Here is a 23,690-nt window from a genome sequence, read left to right as displayed (position 1 = left end):
GCCAATATTTATTCAGGTTTCTATTTGAATGATTTGGCACATTCTAAACTGTCTAGATTATGAAGTGACTACTCCATCCTCAACACTGAAGAGATTTCTTGTTAATTCTCAAAGCTTAAAGATGTTGCAAATGGATATCCAAATTTCGTAAGAATAACATCAGAAATGCAGCGTGCAAATCATCGCATGAATTAGCTGCTCTACTTTGGTGTTTATGCTTTGGGTGAACTCTCCTTCATCAAACTGGAATGGTAGGACTGAGGATGGGGCAGTGTGTCGTGAGATTGTGAGGAAGGACAGGCAAATGATAAGGCAAAATTGCAGTCAGTGGGATAAGTTGAAGTGTAACAAGGGGTTGATGGTAGAGTAGCAATGGCTGGAATTTCTGGGAGCAATTCAGAAGGTTCAGGATATATACATCCTAAAGAGGATGAGGAAGTATTCTAAAGGCAAGATGACACAACTGAAGACACAAGAGAAGTCAAAGCCAACATAAAAGCCAAAGAGAGGGCATATAATAGAGCAAAAATTAGTGGGAAATTAGAAAATTTGGTAGCTTTTATAAAGTAACAGCAGGCAACTGAAAAAGTCGTAAAGAAGGAAAAGATGGAATACGAAGGTAAGCAAGCCAATAATATTAAAGAGGATATCATAAGTTTTCTTCAGATAAATAAAAGTGTAGAAGAGAAGTGAGAGTAGATATTGGACCACTGGATAATGATACTGGAGAAATAGTAAAGTGGGACAAGGAAGTGGTGGGTGAACATAGTAAGTATTTTGCATCAATCTTCACTGTGGAAGACACTAGCATTTGCCAGAAATTCAAGAGTGTCAGGGGGCAAAAATGAGTGTAGTTGCTCTTACTAAAGAGAAGGTGCTTGGGAAACTGAAAAGTTTGAATGTAGATTAAATCATCTGGACCAGGTGGACTACACCCCAGGTTCTGAAAGAAGTAGCAGCGGAGACTGTGGAGACTTTAGTAATGATCTTTCAAGAATCACTATATTCTGAAATGGTTCCGGAAGACTGGAAAATTACAGATGTCACTTCACTCTTTATGAAGGGAGGAAGGCAGAAGAAAATAAATTATAGGCCTGACTTCAATGGTTAGGACAATATTGGAGTCCATTATTAGGGATGAAGTTTCGGGATATTTCGAGGTACATGATAAAATAGGCCAAAGTCAGCAAAGTCAGGGCAAATCTTGCCTGACAAATTAGTTGTAATTCTTTGAGGAAATAACAGACAGGATAGACAAGGGAGAGTCAGTGGATGTTGTTTACTTGAATTTTCAGGTGGCCTTTTACAAGGTGGCACACATGAAGCTGCTTAACGAGGTAAGAGCCCATGGTATTACAGGAAAGATACTAACATAGATAGAGCATTGGCTGATTGGCAAGAGGCAAAGAGTGGGAATAAAGAGAGCCTTATCTGGTTGGCCTCTGGTGACTAGTGGTGTTCCTAGTCTGTGTTGGAATTGCTTCTTTTTACATTATATGCCAATGACTTGGATGATGGAATTGATGGCTTTGTGGCCAGGTTTGCAGACAAAATGAAGATAAGTGGAGGGACATTTAGAATTGAGAAAGCTGAGAGTCTGCAGAAGGACTTAGACAGATTAGGAGAAGAAGTGTCAGTGGAATACAGTGCTGGGATGTGTATGGTCATGCACTTTAGTAGAAGGAATAAAGGTGTGGACTATTTTCTAAATGGGGAGAAAAGTCAAAAATCAGAAGTGCAAAAGGACCTGAGAGTTCTCATATAGGATTCCCTAAAGGTTAGTTGCAGGTTAGGTTGGTGGTAAGGAAGGCAAATGTGATGATTGTATACATTTCCAGAAGGACTAGAGTATAAAAGGTAAGTATGTAATGTTGAGGCTTTATAGGCATTGGTCAGACTGCGCTTGGAGTATTGTGAGCACTTTTGGGCTATTATCTAAGAAAAGATATGCTGGCATTGGAGATGGTCCAGAGGAAGTTCACCAAGATGATTCTGGGAATTAAAGGGTTAATGTATTAGTTACATCTGATGGCTCTGGGCCTGTACTCGCTGGAGTTTAGAAGAATGGGGGTAGGGTGGGGGGTCAGGGCTGACCTTATTGAAGCCTATGAAATATTAAAAAGCCTAGATAGAGTGGATGTGGAGAGGATGTTTCCAATAGTGGGGGAGTCTAGGAACTGAGGGCATAGCCTCAGAATAGAGGGAAGTCCATTTAGAACGGATACAAGGAGGAATTTCTTTAGCCAGAGGGTGGTGAATCTGTGGAATTCATTGCCACAGGTGGCTGTGGAGGCCAAGTCATTGAGCATATTTAAAGCAGAAGTTGATAGGTTCTTGATTTGATGCCCTGACTAAAGTTACAGGGAGAAGGCAGGAGAATGGGTTTGAGAGGGATAATAGGTCAGCCATGATGAAATAGTGGACAGACTTGATGAGTTGAATGGCCTAACTCTGCTCCTATGTCTTATGGTCTTACGGCCTTATGTTCTATTCCACTTATTCCTTCTGACCTTCTTGTTTATCTAACTTCCCCTGAACGTGTGCTTATATTGAGTGAAGGGCACAGTCCAGTGAGCTACTGTACAATGAAAAGCAGGAAAGATAAAGGCTTAATCATTGGGCCAATCTCTGCCAGTTTAGCTGATTCTCGCTCTGGTGGATAGAGGGAGGATTAATGTTGTGCTGAGTAGTCTTTTTTACTGTTTACTGAGTTCTCAATTCAGATTGCTGTTCTTGTAAAAAAAAGTATGCATTGAGTGTGGGTGAAGACAGGCTGAAGTCCAGTTGGAATCTTCTTATGTCAACATTTACAATGATGACTTTTGGCTTATTGATCAGTAATCAAACATAAATCACTGACATTATGAAACTGCCAATTGGATCTTACCTGGTTTAATTATAATGTTACTGGTTAATTTGTATTGTAACTTATTGCACTTTGAAACTTACATTTATTGTCCATGAGCACAATATCCTTGCTTTGATGCTCAAATATTTAGGAGTTTGGAGAAAGATTTGGAGAAATAGATTTGTTATGTCCTGAACTTTTGGTGGCAGTTATCTGGTAGTACCCCTTAGATCTTGTGCTTTTTGTCAGATTTCTGTTATTTATTTATAAATGATTAGGTGGAAGAAAAAAGGAGTATTAGGCAAGTATGTTGATATTACACAGTTAAGCAGTAATAAGTGATGTGGATGGTAGCAGAAAGTGGCAAAGGGCCTTTGATTGATTAAGTGAGTGGAGAAGATTGAAAGAAAATGGAAAAGATAAATTAGAGTAATTTCTAAATGATGTGAATCCATAAGCTATGAATAAGCCATATATTTAAGGATTGAAATACAGATATTGGTAAAAAAAAAACTAATTATGGATAGGCTCAGGTTAAGATAGCCAATTAAGTTTTGGTTATTATTTTAAGGGCACAGTTTCACAAAGGGATGACAGTTGTATTGAAGCTGTACTCTATCTGAAATACTGTGTTAGTTCAGATACTGAACATCAGGAAGGTGTGACTTCGGAGGTGAACACAGGTTCACCAGAATCAAATGAGAATTACACTCCAAGGACAAGTTGAAGGGTTTGGGCTTTCATGTCCTGGAATATAAAAACTTGAAGGGTGATCTTCATGAGATTTCTAAGATGATTAAAGGATTTAATAGGCTGAGGAGGGGCAGATTATATCCTTTACTGAATCTTACCCAGATAAGGAGAAAAATCCTTAAAATTAGTGCTGAACTATTCAGGGAAATGTCATAATTGTGCATTTTCATATGATATGTTACAAAAATTTGAACTCTTTCCCCAAAGTCTGAAAAATTTCAAACTGGGATTGAAATCTTTTGGTATCAATATTACAGAGTCAAGATGCAAAATTGAAAATAAGGCACAGATCATTCAACATCTGATTAAGCAGTGTAACACACTCAAGCAACCCAGTAGCTGGTATAGACAGTTGTGGTATTTTACTTTGCAGAAAATATTAATAACAAGCCTTTCTTCATCTCCTTTTCAATGTTGCCAATCTTCCCCTTATTTTTATCTTTCTTTGTTCATTCATGAGATGTGCACAGCATTCACAATGTCAGCATTCACTCTCCATTCTTAATTATTCTTGTTTAGAGGAGCCAACTAAGAATCAACCATATTGATGGGTCCAAACTCACATATGGGGCTGGATTGGATGAAGTGTCAGATATCCTTCCCTGAAGGATATTGGAAGCCTCTGCTTTCTCTTTCAGGCCAGAGTACCATCTGGTTTGGATACCTTAATTAGCTGTTGTAAATTACCACTTAAGGCTGGTAAGTGGCAAAAGAATGAAAAGGGAGTTATGGGTGTGTATGAGCCAATCATTCAGGATTACTGGGAAATAAGGAGAGGACATACAGGTATATGGGAATGATGGAATTAATGGCAGGTTCAATAACTATCACAGCAGCTGCCAAAGCAGGAATATATGGTATCTTATGGGAATTATTAACAGTTCACCTTCTTTCAAAAGCTAGCAATAACAATCAAATTTAACTGAAATTTCTACTCAATGCTTCTGCATCTTAAAATAACTTTGAACCTGAACCAATATTACTGGTCTCAAACACAAGAAAATCTGCAGGTGCTGGAGATCCAAGGCAAAACACACAAAATGCTGGATGAACCTAGCAGGTCAGGCAGCATCTATGGAAGTGAATAAACAGTTGATGTTTCAAGGCAAGACCCTTCGTCAGGACTCATGTTATCATGTTATTATTGCTTTTTTGAGGGTCTCCATTTTCTTCAGTAAATCTGTTCATTAAAACTTTGTGTTTTTCAGGTGAAATCAGATGTTACTGTGATGGGCCACAGTGTGTGGCAACAGGCTACATGTGCAAGTCCCAGCTCTCTGCCTGCTTTACCAGACTACTGGACCCTCAGAATGCCAATTCTCCCCTACTACATGGCTGTACAGACACTTTCTCAAATACAACAGAGATCTGCCATGCACAAAATTATAACCACCACAAAGGACACTGGTCACTCTTGGAATGTTGTTGGGAAGATATGTGTAATTATAAAGGGTTACAGGAAGTTTTGCTGCATTCTGGGAGTAGCATGTCAGGTAATAAATCTTAAAATATTAGTAGTAAATGATGTGTTTCAGAGTCACTTCATACCAGGAGTGAATATGGGATCATTATCTACTGGTCTAACCCATGGAATTAAAGATCCAAAACATTGGGATGCATTTTTTTTTCAAATATACACTCGTCTCTTTAGCTTGTTCTTGTTTTAAATCTCATGTTATCCTTTACTTTCATAGCCCAAGTAATTCTCTAATATACTCTGAAAAATAGCAATATTAAAATTAGCAAAGTATTCTAATTTAAAGAAGTTTCTGAAATTTCTTCAGAGCTGTATTAACTATTCTTGTCAGACTATGTCCTAGTAATGCATGTTGATATGATTAATACAGTCAAATTAGAATAGTTTCAGCACCCTTTTCAATGTGGCAGGGGACTGAGCTGGTGAAAGAAAAATAAATGGTCTTTACATTCTTCAGTATAATAGTTTTAGTTTTTATCTTATTTTTCATTGCTATGGTTTCTCTTACTTCCTTTAAACAAATTTAAAATATAATTACTTCAGAATTCAAATTAAGTTAAGAAACTTAAGGAGCTTTGCTATTTCAGAGTAAGTTCAAGGACATGGAGTCAGGATATCTTACCCATTTGATTTATCCAATCTTTCAAGTCCTGTCCACAATCCAGTTAGGCCATTTATTATCCTTATACTTAATTATTGTTTATTATCTTTGTTTCCACCCGAATTTTATAGATACCACCGAAACAGAAATTGACATTTTGGAGATTTCATTTTGCTGGCTTACAGTATTTGGAGCCAGTTCTATGATCAGCCATTGTAGTGGTGAGAAAGTCACACTATTTTTGATAACTTTTCTAGACAGGAATGCTGCCTTCTGTCTTATTGCTGATGTGTTTCAGAATCACAGGTGCAATTATTGAGGGAAGACAATGGGGAACATTTTGGGCATATTTTGCTTTGAGTCTTTGCTACTGAATTTTCTACTTTCCACCAACTTTCCACTCTTCCACTTTTTGCAAATTGATTTGATGTAGTTTTGCAACACACTCTCAATTCATTTCATTATGTTAAAGTCTAGCATTTTCTTTCCTAGTAAAATATATTTTCTAATGAGAAAAGATCTAAAATCTTTAATTTATCATAACTCACTGACCTAATTCATGAATTATTGGTATAATTTCTATAAATCCTCAATGTCCTTGTGCAAGTACGGTGACCACAGATGTACACATTTCTCCTTGTGTGGTCTTGCTAATGCTTCTTAAAATCCCTTAACCCAAGAGCTGTACCTCTGGCATATACTTAACATTCTTTGGTTCCCACAGCTAAGTGGGGAGGGTTTAAACCATTATTGTTATCATTTTCACTCATCTTTTGTATGCACCTTCATGAAGAAAGCAAGCCTGAATTCATTAGATTATTGACAGAAGATGGAGACAAACTTTCCTTTGTGGCTTGTTCAAATTTCTAATTGTTTCTTTTGTCATAGATGGAAGCCATTTGACTAATGCTGGTTCTCAAAGCAATCTAATTTCCTCATTTATTTTCCATGTATCCTATTTTCTCTTATGTGCACAATTCTATCAACTCATTCCCGGTTCTGCTGCATCTGTAAGGGGTTATTCATGACAGCCAATTAACCTATCAACTATGCAAGTTGGCTGCCTTTTAATTTCATATCTCTGGCTTATGGGAACTTCCCATTGCCAGCAGAAAAGGCCCAAAATGACAAAGAAGAAAATAATGATTTATACAATGCCTTTCATTGCTTTAATTTTGCATTGGTGTTCATTATTGTAATGTAAAAAAAAACTCAAGCAATTTACAGAAAGCATGGTCTCACAAACAGCATCATGGCAATGATCAGGTAATCTATGTTCGTGTTGTTGTATGTTGGCTAATTGACCAATAGACATGAACATTTTCCTTACTCAACTTTAAGATCACAGCGGTGCAGTAGCATAGTGGCTGCAGAATGCCTTATAGTACCAGCAACCCAGGTTCAATTCCTGCAGCTGTCTGTAAGGAGTTTGTACGTTCTCCTCGTGACCATGTGGGTTTCCTCCCACAGTCCAAAGTAGGTTAATTGGTCATTATAAATTGACCTGTGACTAGGCTGGGATTAAATCAGGGGATTGCTGGGTGGCATGACTCAAAGGGTCATAAGGGCCTATACCATGCTGTATCTCAATAAGTAAGATAATTAAAATCTTCACATGGTAGCATGTTTCATTTAGAAAGGCAAATGGTCCTTTCGGTTAACATCGCATTTAAGACGTAGCAGCTTGGACAATCCTTGACAGGGTAGATGTTGAGCTGTTTTCCAAAGTGGGAGAATCATGAAGAAGCAGATGTAACTACAAAATAAAGGGCAAAACGTTTAAAATTATGGTGAATTGAGAGAATTTCAAAGAAAGTGAGAGAATTTCTTCTCTCCAAGGGTAGTGAATCTATGAAATTCTTGGTCTGTGATAATGGTGAAGATCAGATCATTTGATGCATTTAATGTGGAGGTAGATAAACATTTGAAAGGTTGAGGAACAGAGTGTTACTGGAAACTGGCACGGAAGAAGATTAGAGATCAATATAGATCAAGAATGATCATATTGAATGCTGAGGCTGATGACCTAATTATGGTCCTACTATATTGTATTCTTCTGTTCTCAGTATCAACTGAGTTGATCATCTTGGTTTTATTTTAATTAAAGTGTCTTGGTGGAGACTTCAATCCACAACTAGTTGGACAGAAACTAAATTACACTTAAACAACTCAGAATGCATTGCAACCTTTACAGAACTGAGCAAATTTCACTACCTAGTACGTGCTTCTGCATGTTACTGCAATATAATTGTGTCCACCAGGAAATAAATTAGGTTATAATCAGGTGAATTGATATATTGGTGAAATACTTCACTCTGCTGTCAAAACCTCTGAATCAAATGAATCAGTTACTGGTCACAGTTGTTAAATGACTGCGTTTTCATTATAAACTGAAGTCATAAACAAGGTAAATCCCCGGTAATACTCCATTTTCCCCAGAGGTAAAAGCAGTAGGAACAGCACACTTTTATATGTTTAGGGAGAGAGCTAGAGTGTATTTTGTCTCCAATCACAGTCTGACTGAAATATAAATAAAAATGAACCAGTCAACCAAATATTGACATAAATATCTTGTTAACCAAGAGAAAGTAGAAAAGTAAATACATTTTAAAAAGATGGATTCAGAGCTACATTGCTAATTGGTGAAATTATTACCAAATCTAGTTTTAAAAAATGATCAACCAAATAAAATTAGAAGCAGATATGAAATGATAGTGGCATTGAAGAGACATATAGGCAGGCACATGAACATGCAGGAAATGAAGAGAAATAGACAATGTACAGACATATGAAAGTAGTTTGAATTGGCATCATGGTCAGTACAGACATTGTAGACTGAAGGGCCTGTTCTAAGGTTGTATACTCTATGTGCAAGTGTTGTGTCTGTGACCTCCCCACATTGGACTTCAGGAAATTTGCTTTGTTACAGGATTGATCAATATTACAAACAAGCAGTGTATGTATTTGTTTTTTTAAACACTTTGAAAATTTTTACTAATCATTAATATAGATGGAAGCATTTAGCCAGTTCATCAGCCTCTGAATGAAAAGGGCAAGTTGTTGCTTTGTAAACCAGTACGTTCCCAACTCTGATTACATAAAATCCTGAACATTTTATCAGAGCTTCACCCTGACACTCCTTACTACCCATAACCATGCAGAAAACAAATGGACTCTTCGATACCAAATAGCTGATTCTTGATTGCCAAACAGCCTGGTTCTTATGACTGATATTTTAATAATCATTAAACATTGCACACAGATGACTTACTTTTGGAGTCAGTCAGGCAGCACTGGAACTCTGATAACAGCAGTGTCCAATTTAAACTTCCTTTGATATAGACTGTGTGAGATGAGAAGCAGATACCTAAGTCAAAATAATGCAAAGCCCATCAATTCTTTTAAACAAAATGTTTTCACCATAAAAACAAAGTAGTAATTCTTTCACACTTGGAACATCAAGACAAATCATTTTAGATCTTCTATGTTCTGTATAATGTGAATAATGGTGGCTGAATGTGGCAAATTAAAGTGGACATCATGTCACAAGACTCAATTCACTCACAATGTCTATAATTGGAATTCTTCTGTCTGTATCTTGTTTTACGGCGGTTGGCATCCAGCTTAATGGTGAATTACCATCACCCTCTGCTCCAGAATGTGCACTAGACATACATTCTAAATCCCTTCACCCAATCACATGCACACACGCGTATATATATATATATATATATATATATATATACAAACCTACACTTCACCCTCCCATCTTTGACCATCCTAGTATCCTATTCCTGTTTATTTGTCATATTCTATAAAAAACCCCTGTACCCCTTAAAAACGCTAAAAATACCCGGACGTGTGCAATTGGAATTCTTGTCAGCGATCCTGCCTTTTGTGTTGAAATCCTGTGTTCAGAAAGAAAAGTGATAACAGCTGAATTCAATCAAACTGAACCACTCCATTTTATTTTAGATTTGCACCATGTGGAATCCTACTCCTGGCTTGAAAGTGCTCGTATGTTTTCAGGATCTGCAACTTTTAGAATTTTGATATTTAAATCACTCAATATGAAGTGAAAGACTAGAGACTTAAGAATACTTCAGTGTGGAAATGAAGCAGCACTGTTGCGTGTTTCATGTTTGCTCCTAAGGGATTCATATCCCATTACACATGACAGAAAAGGTGTTGGAATTGGCTGTTCCAGGCTTGTGCAGGCACCACCCTTTGAACGCCAAATTTCTTGGTGTTCATCTGGTGGAGAATCTCACCTGGTCCCTCAGCACCAACTCCATAACAAAGAAAGCCCAGCAGCGTCTCTACTTTCTGTGAAGGCTGAGAAAACTCCATTTCCCACCCCCCATCCTCACCACATTCTACAGAGGTTGTATTGAGAGCATCCTGAGCAGCTGCATCACTGCCTGGTTTGGAAATTGCACCATCTCGGATCACAAGACCCTGCAGCCGATAGTGTGGTCAGCTGAGAAGATCATTGGGGTCTCTCTTCCCGCCATTACAGACATTTACACCACATGCTGCATCCGTAGAGCAAACATCATTATGAAGGACCCCACGCACCCCTCAGACTAACTCTTCTCCCTCCTGCCATCTGGCAAAAGGCACCGAAGCATTCGGGCTCTCACGACCAGACTATGTGACAGTTCCTTCCCACAAGCCATCAGACTCCTCAATACCCAGAGCCCGGACTGACACCAACTTACTGCCCTCTACTGTGCCTATTCTCTTGTTTATTATTTATTGTAATGCCTGTACTGTTTTGTGCACTTTATGCAGCCCTGGGTAGGTCTGTAGTCTAGTGTAGTTTTTGTGTTGTTTTATGTAGTTCAGTGTAGTTTTTGTATTGTTTCATGTAGCACCATGGTCCTGAAAAACGTTGTCTCGTTTTTACTGTATACTGTACCAGCAGTTATGGTTGAAATGACAATAAAAAGCGACTTGACTTCACTTCACTTGAGGGAAGAGGAGGCTGCGCGTCGCAATGGGGAAAAACACAGTTGAGCATGAGGTGCGGCTCGCCGACATCTGGGAGTCCTGCATCACCAACCAACCCACCCAGCAAAGCTGAAGGAAGGAAGTGACACTCTGGGTGCCCTGCCTCCTGCCTCACCAAATAGTGCCTCCCTTGGGGGGACTACAGACATCCCAGAGTGTCCCAGGCAGCAGCGTCGACCACTACCAGGGCCTTTGGACTTTGTTGTGGACTCTGAGGTTCTGGGGATGGCTGACCCCCCCCCCCCCCCTTAGGTGGGAGATGTGTGGCACTCCGGGGGGAGGGGTGTGTTGTCAACGGCCAGCTCCAGCATTCTTAGTGGCCAGCGCTGTTTATTGTTCTTGTTTTAAAATGCATTCATAAGATTATGGTGGGATGTTCAAGTTCATTTATTGTTATATTTTAGCTTGGGTTACACAGTTATTCACATGTATGGTTGTGGGTCACCCTGACCATAACCAGGGTGGGTAATAATCACCTCCCCTGTCTGTATGTGACTGAGTGGGTTCTGTCTCCGCATCTTAGCACCTGGTCTGTTTTTGTGCTTGTCGCAATAAAACTTGCAGTTGAGCTAAACTAGCTTCTTTAGTCTGTCATCATGGACCAAATGCGTGCCAAGATATGTAGTCATATGTGCAAAACTCATAATAATCAACTGTAGATGTTTACAAGTAATTTAAGTAAGATAGTTGATATTGAACACAAATACCCTGTCATTTTTATTTTGAGTTGTAAGCTTTCTGTTTCTGAAGAAGCACACAATTTTGCAAATATAAATCTTTGAAACTGGAATTTGTTTAGAAAAATGAATAGCAGCAACTCAACTGTTAAACATCAACTTAAATGGTCTCAGTTCAAAATCAATGATATATTGACCATGGTGAGCAATTTATAATATTTTAATGATTTTACCATGATCCTCCTCCTCTTTAAAAATCCTTTATCAGCACCGAAAAGCCTTTCCTAATTTATCCATATCCTAAAGAGAACCTCATTATAAATGTAGCTTGCACCCTTTCATTTGGAATTGCCAACCATCTCGTAAGGGCACCTAAGATAAATTGAGATGAAAAGAAAAGTAAAACAACATAAAGGTCATCTTTACTTTGAAACTCAAAAAAATTATTTCTGATAGCCGCTTCCTAGTTCAAACCTTGTTAGTACTGGCAAGTCAAGCTATGACTAAAAGACTATTGTTGTAGCTGACCAGCTGTGAACTCAGTGTGTGTGAAGTCAAGTTTGTAGATAAAGATTCCAGTAGCCACTTTATTAGGCACACCTGTACTCCTGCTTATTAATGCCAATATCTAATCAGCCAATCATGTGGCAGCAACTCAATACGTAAAATCATGCAGACATGGTCAAGAGGTTCAGTCATTGTTTGGACCGAACAACAGAATGGGGAAAAATCAGAGCTAAGTGACTTTGACTGTGGACTGATTATTGGTACCAGATGGGGTGGTTTGAGTACCTCAGACACTGTTGATGTCCCAGGATTTTCATGCGCAACAGTCTCTGGAATTTTTACAGAGAATGGTACGAAAAACATAAAGCATCTAGTGAGCGGCAATTCTGTGGGCAAAAATGCCTTGTTACTGAGATGGGTCAGTGAAGAATAGTCTGACTGGTTCAAGCTGACAGGAAGGCAACTGTAGTACAAGTAACCACACGTTACAACAGTGGAGTGCAGGAAAACATATCTGAACACAGCATGTCGAACCTTGAAGTGGATGGGCTACAGCAGCAGTAGATCACGAATGTACGCTCAGTGGCCACTTTATTAGGCTCAGGGGGTACACAATATAGTGGCTACTGAGTGTACATGAGTGTGGTGAATGGTGTCTGGGTAGCCTACACAAGGTTCTGGATTGCCTTGATAATTAACCAGAATCAGCAGAGTGTGCATACGCGTACACATATAGGAATAAAGTCAGTCCGATGAACATTCTGAAATCCTGCTTTGCAATTACAAATGTAGAACTGTCCACAATTACCTCAATGCTCTTGTTATGGAGAAAAACAGAACAGCAAATCAGCGTGTTCAGTCATTTCACAAATAAGAGAAAATCTGTAGGTGCCGGAAATCAGAATCAGAATCAGGTTTATTATCCTTTTCTACCTATGTTCGTGTTCGACACGGTTTTATCCCCCCTTGTTCAATCCCTTCCTACCTATGTTCGTGACACTTCTCACGCTCTTAAACTTTTTGATGATTTTAAGTTCCCTGGCCCCCACTGCTTTATTTTCACCATGGATGTCCAGTCCCTATATACTTCCATCCCCCATCAGGAAGGTCTCAAAGCTCCCCGCTTCTTTTTGGATTCCAGACCTGCTCAGTTCCCCTCTACCACCACTCTGCTCCGTCTAGCGGAATTAGTCCTTACTCTTAATAATTTCTCCTTTGGCTCCTCCCACTTCCTCCAAACTAAAGATGTAGCTATGGGCACCCGTATGGGTTCTAGCTATGCCTGCCTTTTTGTTGGCTTTGTGGAACAATCTATGTTCCATGCCTATTCTGGTATCTGTCCCCCACTTTTCCTTCGCTACACCGACGACTGCATTGGCGCTGCTTCCTGCACGCATGCTGAGCTCGTTGACTTTATTAACATTGCCTCCAACTTTCACCCTGCCCTCAAGTTTACCTGGTCCATTTCCGACACCTCCCTCCCCTTTCTAGATCTTTCTGTCTCTGTCTCTGGAGACAGCTTATCCACTGATGTCTACTATAAGTCTACTGACTCTCACAGCTATCTGGACTATACCTCTTCTCACCCTGTCTCTTGCAAAAACGCCATCCCCTTCTCTCAATTCCTCCGTCTCCGCCGCATCTGCTCTCAGGATGAGGCTTTTCATTCTAGGATGAGGGAGATGTCCTCCTTTTTTAAAGAAAGGGGCTTCCCTTCCTCCACTATCAATTCTGCTCTCAAGCGCATCTCCCCCATTTCACATACATCTGCTCTCACTCCATCCTCCCGCCACCCCACTAGGAATAGGGTTCCCCTGGTCCTCACCTACCACCCCACCAGCCTCCGGGTCCAACATATTATTCTCCGTAACTTCCGCCACCTCCAACGGGATCTCACCACTAAGCACATCTTTCCCTCTCCCCTTCTCTCTGCTTTCCGCAGGGATTGCTCCCTACGCAACTCCCTTGTCCATTCATCCCCTCCATCCCTCCCCACTGATCTCCCTCCTGGCATTTATCCGTGTAAGCGGAACAAGTGCTACACATGCCCTTACACTTCCTCCCTTACCACCATTCAGGGTCCCAAACAGTCCTTCCAGGTGAGGCGACACTTCACCTGTGAGTCGGCTGGGGTGATATACTGCGTCCGGTGCTCTCGATGTGGCCTTCTATATATTGGCGAGACCCGACGCAGACTGGGAGACCGCTTTGCTGAACACCTACGCTCTGTCCGCCAGAGAAAGCAGGATCTCCCAGTGGCCACACATTTTAATTCCACATCCCATTCCCATTCTGACATGTCTATCCACGGCCTCCTCTACTGTAAAGATGAAGCCACACTCAGGTTGGAGGAACACCACCTTATATTCCGTCTGGGTAGCCTTCAACCTGATGGCATGAACATCGACTTCTCTAACTTCCGCTAAGGCCCCACCTCCCCCTCGTACCCCATCTGTTATTTATTTTTGTACACACATTCTTTCTCTCACTCTCCTTTTTCTCCCTCTGTCCCTCTGATTATACCCCTTGCCCATCCTCTGGGTCTCCCCCCCCCCCTTTGTCTTTCTTCCCGGACCTCCTGTCCCATGATCCTCTCGTATCCCCTTTTGCCAATCACCTGTCCAGCTCTTGGCTCCATCCCTCCCCATCCTGTCTTCTCCTATCATTTTGGATCTCCCCCTCCCCCTCCCACTTTCAAATCCCTTACTCACTCTTCCTTCAGTTAATCCTGACGAAGGGTCTTGGCCTGAAACGTCGACTGCACCTCTTCCTAGAGATGCTGCCTGGCCTGCTGCGCTCACCAGCAACTTTGATGTGTGTTACTTTATTATCACCAGCATGTGACGTGAAATTTGTTAACTTAGCAGCAGCAGTTCAATGTAATACATAATCTAGCAGAGAACAAAAATAATAATAATAATAAATAAAATAAAACAATAATAAATAAACAAGTAAATCAATTACGTGTATTGAATAGATTTTTAAAAATGTGCAAAAACAGAAATACTGTATATTAAAAAGAGTGCCCAAAGCTTCAATGTCCATTTAGGAATCGGATGGCAGAGGGAAAGAAGCTGTTCCTGAATTGCTGAACAAAACATGCAAGTTGCTGGAGGAGCTCAGCAAGTTAGCAGTCCTGAAGAAGGGTTCCGGCCCAAAACGTTGACTGATCATTTCCACGGATGCTGTCCGACCTGCTGTGTTCCTCCAGCGTGTTGTGAGTGTTGCTTTGACCCCAGCATCTGCAGAGTATTTTGTGTTTATTCAGCAGGCTGGGCAGCATCTATGGGAAAAAAACTGCAGTCGACGACTGTAATTTTTTCCATAGATGCTGCCAGGTCTGCTGAGTTCCTCCAACATTTTTGTGTGTTCTCCAGTCATTTTCCACTGTTTCAGGAACATCACTCTGTTTCCTCAAGCTCTGTCTCACAGTTTGCAACCATCTTGATTTTCTTTTCTTTATTTTCTCTTGTGAGGGTGGGATTCTCGTTGCGATTTGTATCACTAAATGTTGGCAGCTATTTGGTGCCTGGTTCACTGCCCAAAGAGGCAATCATTTTTTGTGAACCTAGGCAATTCATGCTGGCCAATAAGTGTACTGGAGGATGTGGAAGAAATCGCAGCAAACTCTGACCAGATCCAACATACTTTCCAGGAGATCAGGAGCAGAACATTTGGCTGAAACCTTCACTAGATGTAGCTTCCTTTAGCAAGCCCAATTGTAATTTCTCCTTTGTGGTTTCAAAGGAAAGATTAGCCAATTTATCAGGCCAGAAATCAAAACTAAATTTGTTTTAATTAGTGACCCCCTATAACCTTATTCACTCATTGATATGCTAGAGGATAGCTGGTTATTTGAATGAACAAAGGTATTTTTCATTATCTCTGCTGTGTACCCTTTATCACAGAAGCAGGCAACTTCTTCACAGAGGCAGACACACTCTAGAACACAGCACTCTAAACATTATTGCAATACAGTACAAATAGTCATGTGGTACAATGTATGAAGTAATATCAGCCATTGTTTCATATGGCACGTTACTGACATGAAAGGCTTCTTTTTGTGGGGACAAGAGAGAAACTCTGTAAGGCACGCACACCCATTACCACCTCCAAAGGATGTTTAAACCTTCTCAAGGTGTGATTGAGAAACAGGACAAGGCCACTGATTTAGCGTTTTTACACACGAGAAGGCCTCAGTGGTATCTGTGCTTTTATTATCTGTGCTCCTGTCCCTCACAAATTACGCCATTCTGGGTTTTGCATTAGTGAACGTCATTTTTAACTGAGGAGCACTGAAATAAATACTGCTAGCTAGGTTACCAAAGCTCTCTTGATTACAGCAAAATCTCCAGATATCAGGGAATCCAAGTTGATAATTGGAACTTTTAAGAGACAAAGAGAAACAGATAGGAAGAAATATAAAATAAAGAGAGTGGGAATAGAGAGATTAGATCGGAAAGATTAATAATGGGTTAGTTTATCAACAAAGAATATTGCTGCCTACTCATGTGTATGGCTATTCTTATATTGGCTTGAGTTACTGAGTTGAGTGTCAGTGGTAAGAAGTGAACATTAGCGCTTTGTCGGGCAGGGGAAGCTTGTGGAGTGGAGAAGGAGTTAAGGGATGCTGATCAAGTACAAGTTGTTCTACTCTGACTGCTTGGTATTCCTGTCCTCCAAGTAGCTGTATTTAGTACATGGTACTACTGTGTAGGAACATCGCTCGGTGAATTGGTGGGAAAACACTTGTTTACAAATAGTACATAAAATTAATGTGTGCATGTGTATGGTAAATACCTATTCTCCTTTCAGAGACAGATTAGAAACCACTAGTATTAGGGAAATTAGCTGTGTCTTACTCCATTAAGTAATAAATGTTATGACATGAGTTTATGATTCACGTTTGGCATGCAAAATATGTATCAGGAATTTTACAATAGTTTCTTAAATTGTAGCGTAAGAGAATACATGTCAAGAGTTGTGCATTGTGTTAACTGTTGCTTTAAGTAATGCCACCTAGGAGTTCAAGTTAAATCTGAAGGAATCAACACATTAACCATTTTACATAACAATGTGTGTTACACACAGAAAATTCTGGAGGAACTCAACAAGTCAAGCAGCATCCATGATAGGGAATAAACAGTCGACGTCTCTAGCATTCCAGATTTCCAGCATCTTCAGGATCTTTTTAAAAACGCAAACAACAGGAATTCTGCAGATGCTGGAAATTCAAGCTGTGTACATACATCTATTGATGCTTCTGGACACATCTTCAGTGATGTTCCTGGAATCATTGGGTGTTTCGAATCTTTCAACATCATACATCCTCCTCCAGGTGACCCAGCCGGGGCTGATCAGACCCCAGCTTGTGTCCAGATGGCTAGCTACTTATGATTCCATGGCTCCCCTCTTTTGAGCCACAGTCATCTTGAGGCCCTCTCTGCCGCATCGGTGGTACTGCGGATGGCTCCCTTCTTCCTCTCTCCCTCGATGCCCAAAATGCTGAAGGCTCTAACTAAAGAACGGTCTACGAATCCCCTACAGCCAACCTCCACTGGGAGACACCTCGCTCTCCATCCGGCCTGCTGACAGTTGCTGACTAGTCCTGCGTACTTGGAGAGCTTCCTTTCAAAGGCCTCCTCCAAGCTATCTTCCCATGGGACTGTCAGCTCCAGCAGCACCACTTGCTTAGTAGACTCAGACACTAGGACAATGTCTGGTCGCAGGATGGTGGCTGCGATATGGTTGGGGAACTTCAGCTGCCCTTCGAGGTCCACCAACAGCTGCCAGTCCCTTGCAGAGGTCAGAATGCCTACAGATGTTCTTTTGGCGGATATTGGCTGCTCCCCGGCTCTGACAAAGGCAATGGTCTGCTTGGAGGGTCGGGACCGCTTCACCCACTCAACTCCTGCACTGACGGTTTCAGCGATGGTCTTCAGGACCTGATCATGCCTCCACCTGTACCGTCCCTCACCAAGTGTCCTTGCACAGCCGCTGAGGATGTGCTCCAGGGTTCCTCGCTTGGAGCACAGTGGGCACGCAGATGACTCTGCCTTGCCCCATGTGTGCAGGTTTGATGGGCTTGGAAGCACATCGTACACTGCCTGGATGAGAAATTGGATGCGGTGTGGTTGGGCTTTCCAAAGATCAGCCCAAGTCACTTTCCTCTTAATCGCATTCTCCCATCTTGTCCAAGCTCCCTGTTGTTTCATTCCCACTGCCTTGCAGGCTCTCATCTCCTCCACTACTGCCCTCACCTCCTCCTGAACTAGATGACGCCTTTCCTTCCCTCTGGTGTCCATTTGGGGAGTTGGAGAGGACCCTAGCCCAGCTCCGCCTCATGTGACCACTCCCACCAGCCTCCTGTGACGCAGCCTCGCCTCTGCCTTCTGAACAGCTTCCTCTGCCCTCCACTTCCTGCCAGTACTTACTTGGATCCCTGCTCTAGCCACCTTCGGGTCACTTGAGTCCCTATACTGTAGCACTTCTCTGGCTCTTGTTACCTTGAATTCTTCCTCCAAGGATTTGAAGGGCAGTTGCAGTTTGTTGTGGTGTCCATAGAGTGCAATGCTGCTCAGGCTCTTTGGCAGCCCCAGCCATCTCCTGAGGTGGTTGCTAACCCTCCTCTCTAAGGTTTCGACTGTCGAGATCGTAACTGCATAGACGAAGAGGGGCCACAGGATTCTGGGAAGAATGCCATGCTGATACACCCAGGCTTTAAACTTCCCAGGTAGGCCAGACTTGTCCACAGATTTCAGCCAGCCATCCAACTCGGTGCAGGTTGCCTGAATGGATGTTGTGTCCCTTAAAGAGCTGTCAAAAACTTTACCTAAGCTCTTGACTGGCTTTTCTGTGATAGTTGGGATGGCTGTGCCTGCGATGCTGAACCGGAACTTGTTCTCCACCTTCCCTTTCCTCAGCACCATCGACCTTGATTTGGCAGGTTTGAAACGCATCCGGGCCCACTCCACCAGCTTTTCGAGCCCTTGCAGAATCCTCTGGCAGCCTGGGACTGATTCTGTGGTGACTGTGAGGTCATCCATGAATGCCCTGATAGGTGGTTGCCGTTGAGCAGACTTCATTCTGGGCCCTCTGCACTCTGGTTCAGCAGACTTAGTGAGCATGTTCATGGCTAGGGAGAACAGTGTCACTGAGGTAGTGCACCCTGTGATGATGCCGACCTCCACCTCGTGCCAGGTTGATGTAATTGTTCCTGAAGAGACCCTCATTCTGAAGTTGCTGTAATAATCAGCGATAAGGTCTCTGATTCTGCTGGGGATGTGATATTTGGTCAGTGTGAGCTGCACCAGCTTGTGCGGAATGGAGCCATGTGCATTTGCCAGGTCGAGCCACAACACTGACAGGTTGCCCTTGTTCTCTCTGGCCTCCCTGATGAGCTGTGTCACCACACCGATGTGCTCCAGACAGCCTGGCATCCCTGAAATGCCACCCTTCTGGACTGATGTATCAATATAGGTGTTCAACACACATCAAAGTTGCTGGTGAACGCAGCAGGCCAGGCAGCATCTCTAGGAAGAGGTACAGTCGACGTTTCAGGCCAAGACCCTTCGTCAGGACTAGGGTCTCGGCCTGAAACGTCGACTGTACCTCTTCCTAGAGATGCTGCCTGGCCTGCTGCGTTCACCAGCAACTTTGATGTGTGTTGCTTGATCTTCAGGATCTCTTGTGTTTATGGAATGTTGTGTCATGCTGACACAAGAATATGAGTCATGAGCATGCATTGTTCTTCACAGACCACTTATTATTTTGGCCTTTGAGACCCAAGGAGGTTCTCACAACCTTTACACTCCAAGGGAAGAAGCATACAAATTAGCCAGAGAAAGTGGCTCACCTGAGGTCTGGGAGAAATTCAGAGTTCAGCAGAGGAGGACAAAGGGCTTAATTAGGAAGGGGAAAAAAGATTATGAGAGAAAACTGGCAGGGAACATAAAAACGGACTGTAAAAGCTTTTATAGATATGTTAAAAGGAAAAGACTGGTAAAGACAAATGTAGGTCCCCTGCAGACAGAAACAGGTGAATTGATTATGGGGAGCAAGGACATGGCAGACCAATTGAATAATTACTTTGGTTCTGTCTTCACTAAGGAGGACATAAATAATCTTCCAGAAATAGTAGGGGACAGAGGGTCCAGTGAGATGGAGGAACTGAGCGAAATACATGTTAGTAGGGAAGTGGTGTTAGGTAAATTGAAGGGATTGAAGGCAGATAAATCCCCAGGGCCAGATGGTCTGCATCCTAGAGTGCTTAAGGAAGTAGCCCAAGAAATAGTGGATGCATTAGTGATAATTTTTCAAAACTCTTTAGATTCTGGACTAGTTCCTGAGGATTGGAGGGTGGCTAATGTAACTCCACTTTTTAAAAAAGGAGGGAGAGAGAAACCGGGGAATTATAGACCGGTTAGCCTAACGTCGGTGGTGGGGAAACTGCTGGAGTCAGTTATCAAGGATGTGATAACAGCACATTTGGAAAGCGGTGAAATGGTCGGACAAAGTCAGCATGGATTTGTGAAAGGAAAATCATGTCTGACGAATCTCATAGAATTTTTTGAGGATGTAACTAGTAGAGTGGATAGGGGAGAACCAGTGGATGTGGTATATTTGGATTTTCAAAAGGCTTTTGACAAGGTCCCACACAGGAGATTAGTGTGCAAACTTAAAGCACACGGTATTGGTGTGGGTGGAGAATTGGTTAGCAGACAGGAAGCAAAGAGTGGGAATAAACGGGACCTTTTCAGAATGGCAGGCGGTGACTAGTGGAGTACCGCAAGGCTCAGTGCTGGGACCCCAGTTGTTTACAGTATATATTAATGACTTGGATGAGGGAATTAAATGCAGCATCTCCAAGTTTGCGGATGACACGAAGCTGGGTGGCAGTGTTAGCTGTGAGGAGGATGCTAAGAGGATGCAGGGTGACTTGGATAGGTGAGGTGAGTGGGCAAATTCATGGCAGATGCAATTTAATGTGGATAAATGTGAAGTTATCCACTTTGGTGGCAAAAACAGGAAAGCAGATTATTATGTGAATGGTGGCCGATTAGGAAAAGGGGAGGTACAACGAGACCTGGGTGTTATTATACACCAGTCATTGAAAGTGGGCATGCAGGTACAGCAGGCGGTGAAAAAGGCGAATGGTATGCTGGCATTTATAGCGAGAGGATTCGAGTACAGGAGCAGGGAGGTACTACTGCAGTTGTACAAGGCCTTGGTGAGACCACACCTGGAGTATTGTGTGCAGTTTTGGTCCCCTAATCTGAGGAAAGACATCTTTGTCATAGAGGGAGTACAAAGAAGGTTCACCAGATTGATTCCTGGGATGGCAGGACTTTCATATGAAGAAAGACTGGATGAACTGGGCTTGTACTCGTTGGAATTTAGAAGATTGACGGGGGATCTGATTGAAACGTATAAAATCCTAAAGGGATTGGACAGGCTAGATGCAGGAAGATTGTTCCCGATGTTGGGGAAGTCCAGAACGAGGGGTCACAGTTTGAGGATAAAGGCAAAGCCTTTTAGGACTGAGATTAGGAAAAACTTCTTCACACAGAGAGTGGTGAATCTGTGGAATTCTCTGCCACAGGAAGCAGTTGAGGCCAGTTCATTGGCTATATTTAAGAGAGAGTTAGATATGGCCCTTGTGGCTACGAGGATCAGGGGGTATGGAGGGAAGGCTGGGGCGGGGTTCTGAGTTGGATGATCAGCCATGATCATAATAAATGGCGGTGCAGGCTCGAAGGGCCGAATGGCCTACTCCTGCACCTATTTTCTATGTTTCTATGTTTCTATATAATTGGTCTCTTATGCCAGTGGACTGATGCCAGTTGGAGAAAGTAGATTCCAGCCTTGATTAGATGTGGAGAATTAGCAATGGACTTAATGGTATTATAATTAATAATATGTGCTTCAATTTTGAGTACATACTCAAAATCAAACCACAGAAGTGGTTCACAGAAGTGAAATTAAACCACAGAAGTCTCCACACAAAGGAAAATCATATAGGACTGGTATGATTTAGAAACGCGAAAACCTTGGGAATTTTTTGAACTACATGGCATGCAAATCAGCCAGTTTTATTTTCTCAACCATGGTCTTTCACATGCTCAGATTACAATACAAACAAATATGCCCTGATATATAAGGTATCAAAATTTAGTCTAAATGCTTTTTGAGAGATACAACAGATTGTAGAGCTCCAATCTTACTGATGTCATAGGCATGCATGCACAGGGTATAAATGCCAAGAAAATTTGCATTTTTCGCAGTAATGTAGTACATTTAGAAGCCTTTTACTAATGATATGAAATATAATCTCTGTGACAGTTAATTCCATCACCTAAATCCTTGGAAAGCAGTAAACTCATGTTATAGTCTGTGGCTAACAATGAATCTTTATCTGATTTCAGATCGAGGAGCCAAGAAGCAGCTGAACTCAGGGAACATTAACCTGGCCTACCAGCAGAAAGCCAATACCAAGGAGATCTGGTTTAGGGCAGCAGTCATAGCCGTGTGCATTGCGGGTGCATTCATCCTGGTGCTGTTAGTGGTGCTCGCCCTCCGCATGCTGCGCAACGAGAATGAGCGGCTGCAGCGGCAACACGAGCAGATGATCTCACGGCTACACTACAGCTTCCAGGAGCCTCCCTCAGAAAAAACCCTGGTGGGCAACTTGGACTTTGAGCCCACAGCAACAATTGCCAGAGACCATGAAAACTGCTGTATGGTGCATAATCAGCAACAGCATTTCGATCCTTACACTGAGAAGCTTGGCTCCCTTTTTCCTTGGGATGTATACAGTGGGCACAAGAAACCAACAATGGTGTGATTATGGGCATTCCTACTTACCATTAATTTCTGTGGTAAATCCCAATTAGCCATGCTAGTTAAAAATTGGCATCTTATTTTAATTAAAGTGTAGTAATAATTAATAATGAAATAACTGCCAACACTGTTTGTAGTTTATGACTTGTTTTGGTGCCAATTTCTGTTGCTTTTGGTACCTGGCACGGTATTACTTGGCAGTGTTTAATTTGTGTGAACCCTTGGTGGGGTGTAGAATGCAATGCTTTTCTTTGATATAGGCTCCAATGAGACCCTGCTGAACTAATATTTCTATACTGAGGGATGTGCATGTTGGGCTTAATTACAGATAAACACATGCTGAATGATAATTGTATTGTAGCGTAAAATGTAATTACAAATTTGATAATACACTACAAATAGTGCTATTTTGGTACTTTTATCTGATGCCATTTGATGTTTTCTGCCTGTGTGGTAACCTTCACCTCACTTCTGGAATTTAATTGTCATGAAGCACTGAAGAACTATGCCTCATAGCAACGATGCTCTGGAGAACAGAACGGACTGATATGGCAATGCCATCAAAGGACGATATCAACCAACAGGATGAAATATAATTGTAAGATTGCATGTAGGCATAGGAAGTGTCAGGATAAAACAGGTGGAGGTCTGTCTAAATAATTTTATATCATCCAACTGTTTGGAAAATAATGATTATAGAGCTGATACAGAATAAAGCTCTCTATGCTCTTCTTAAACTGTTTGCCTGAGTTCTAATTTTAACCATTAATCTTTACAACACCTGTGCATCTGTGTCCTGATTCATGGGAAATGTTTCTGGGCCCTGATATGCAAGATTTCCAGCTTAATGACAAGTTAAGTGTGAATTTGTGCGATTCGCTCATGCCCACTAGGATATCAATGTCTGTTTTTTTCCCTCATACAGTTCTTCAATCTACCAGTGAAATTATATCCATGATACCCTTTCACCTTTTA

General features: G+C 41.7%; 1 protein-coding gene across 2 annotated transcripts in view; it reads left to right on the top strand.

The window, feature by feature from the left end:
- LOC140191359 (BMP and activin membrane-bound inhibitor homolog) overlaps window positions 1–23,452 on the top strand; it is a 91,517-nt gene extending 68,065 nt beyond the window's left edge. For both annotated transcript variants that reach the window (XM_072248693.1, XM_072248695.1), the window contains exons 2-3: window positions 4,810–5,094; window positions 22,301–23,452. In XM_072248693.1, coding sequence (XP_072104794.1) covers window positions 4,810–5,094; window positions 22,301–22,719 — 704 coding nt within the window. In that variant the 3' untranslated portion in view covers window positions 22,720–23,452. The remainder of the gene's footprint in view (window positions 1–4,809; window positions 5,095–22,300) is intronic.
- The last annotated feature ends 238 nt before the right edge of the window (window positions 23,453–23,690 follow it).

The sequence above is a fragment of the Mobula birostris genome, chromosome X, assembly GCF_030028105.1.
Source record: "Mobula birostris isolate sMobBir1 chromosome X, sMobBir1.hap1, whole genome shotgun sequence".
Classification (NCBI taxonomy): domain Eukaryota; kingdom Metazoa; phylum Chordata; class Chondrichthyes; order Myliobatiformes; family Myliobatidae; genus Mobula; species Mobula birostris.
Note: the sequence above shows the minus strand (reverse complement) of the source record. Positions and strands in the feature narration are given on the sequence as shown.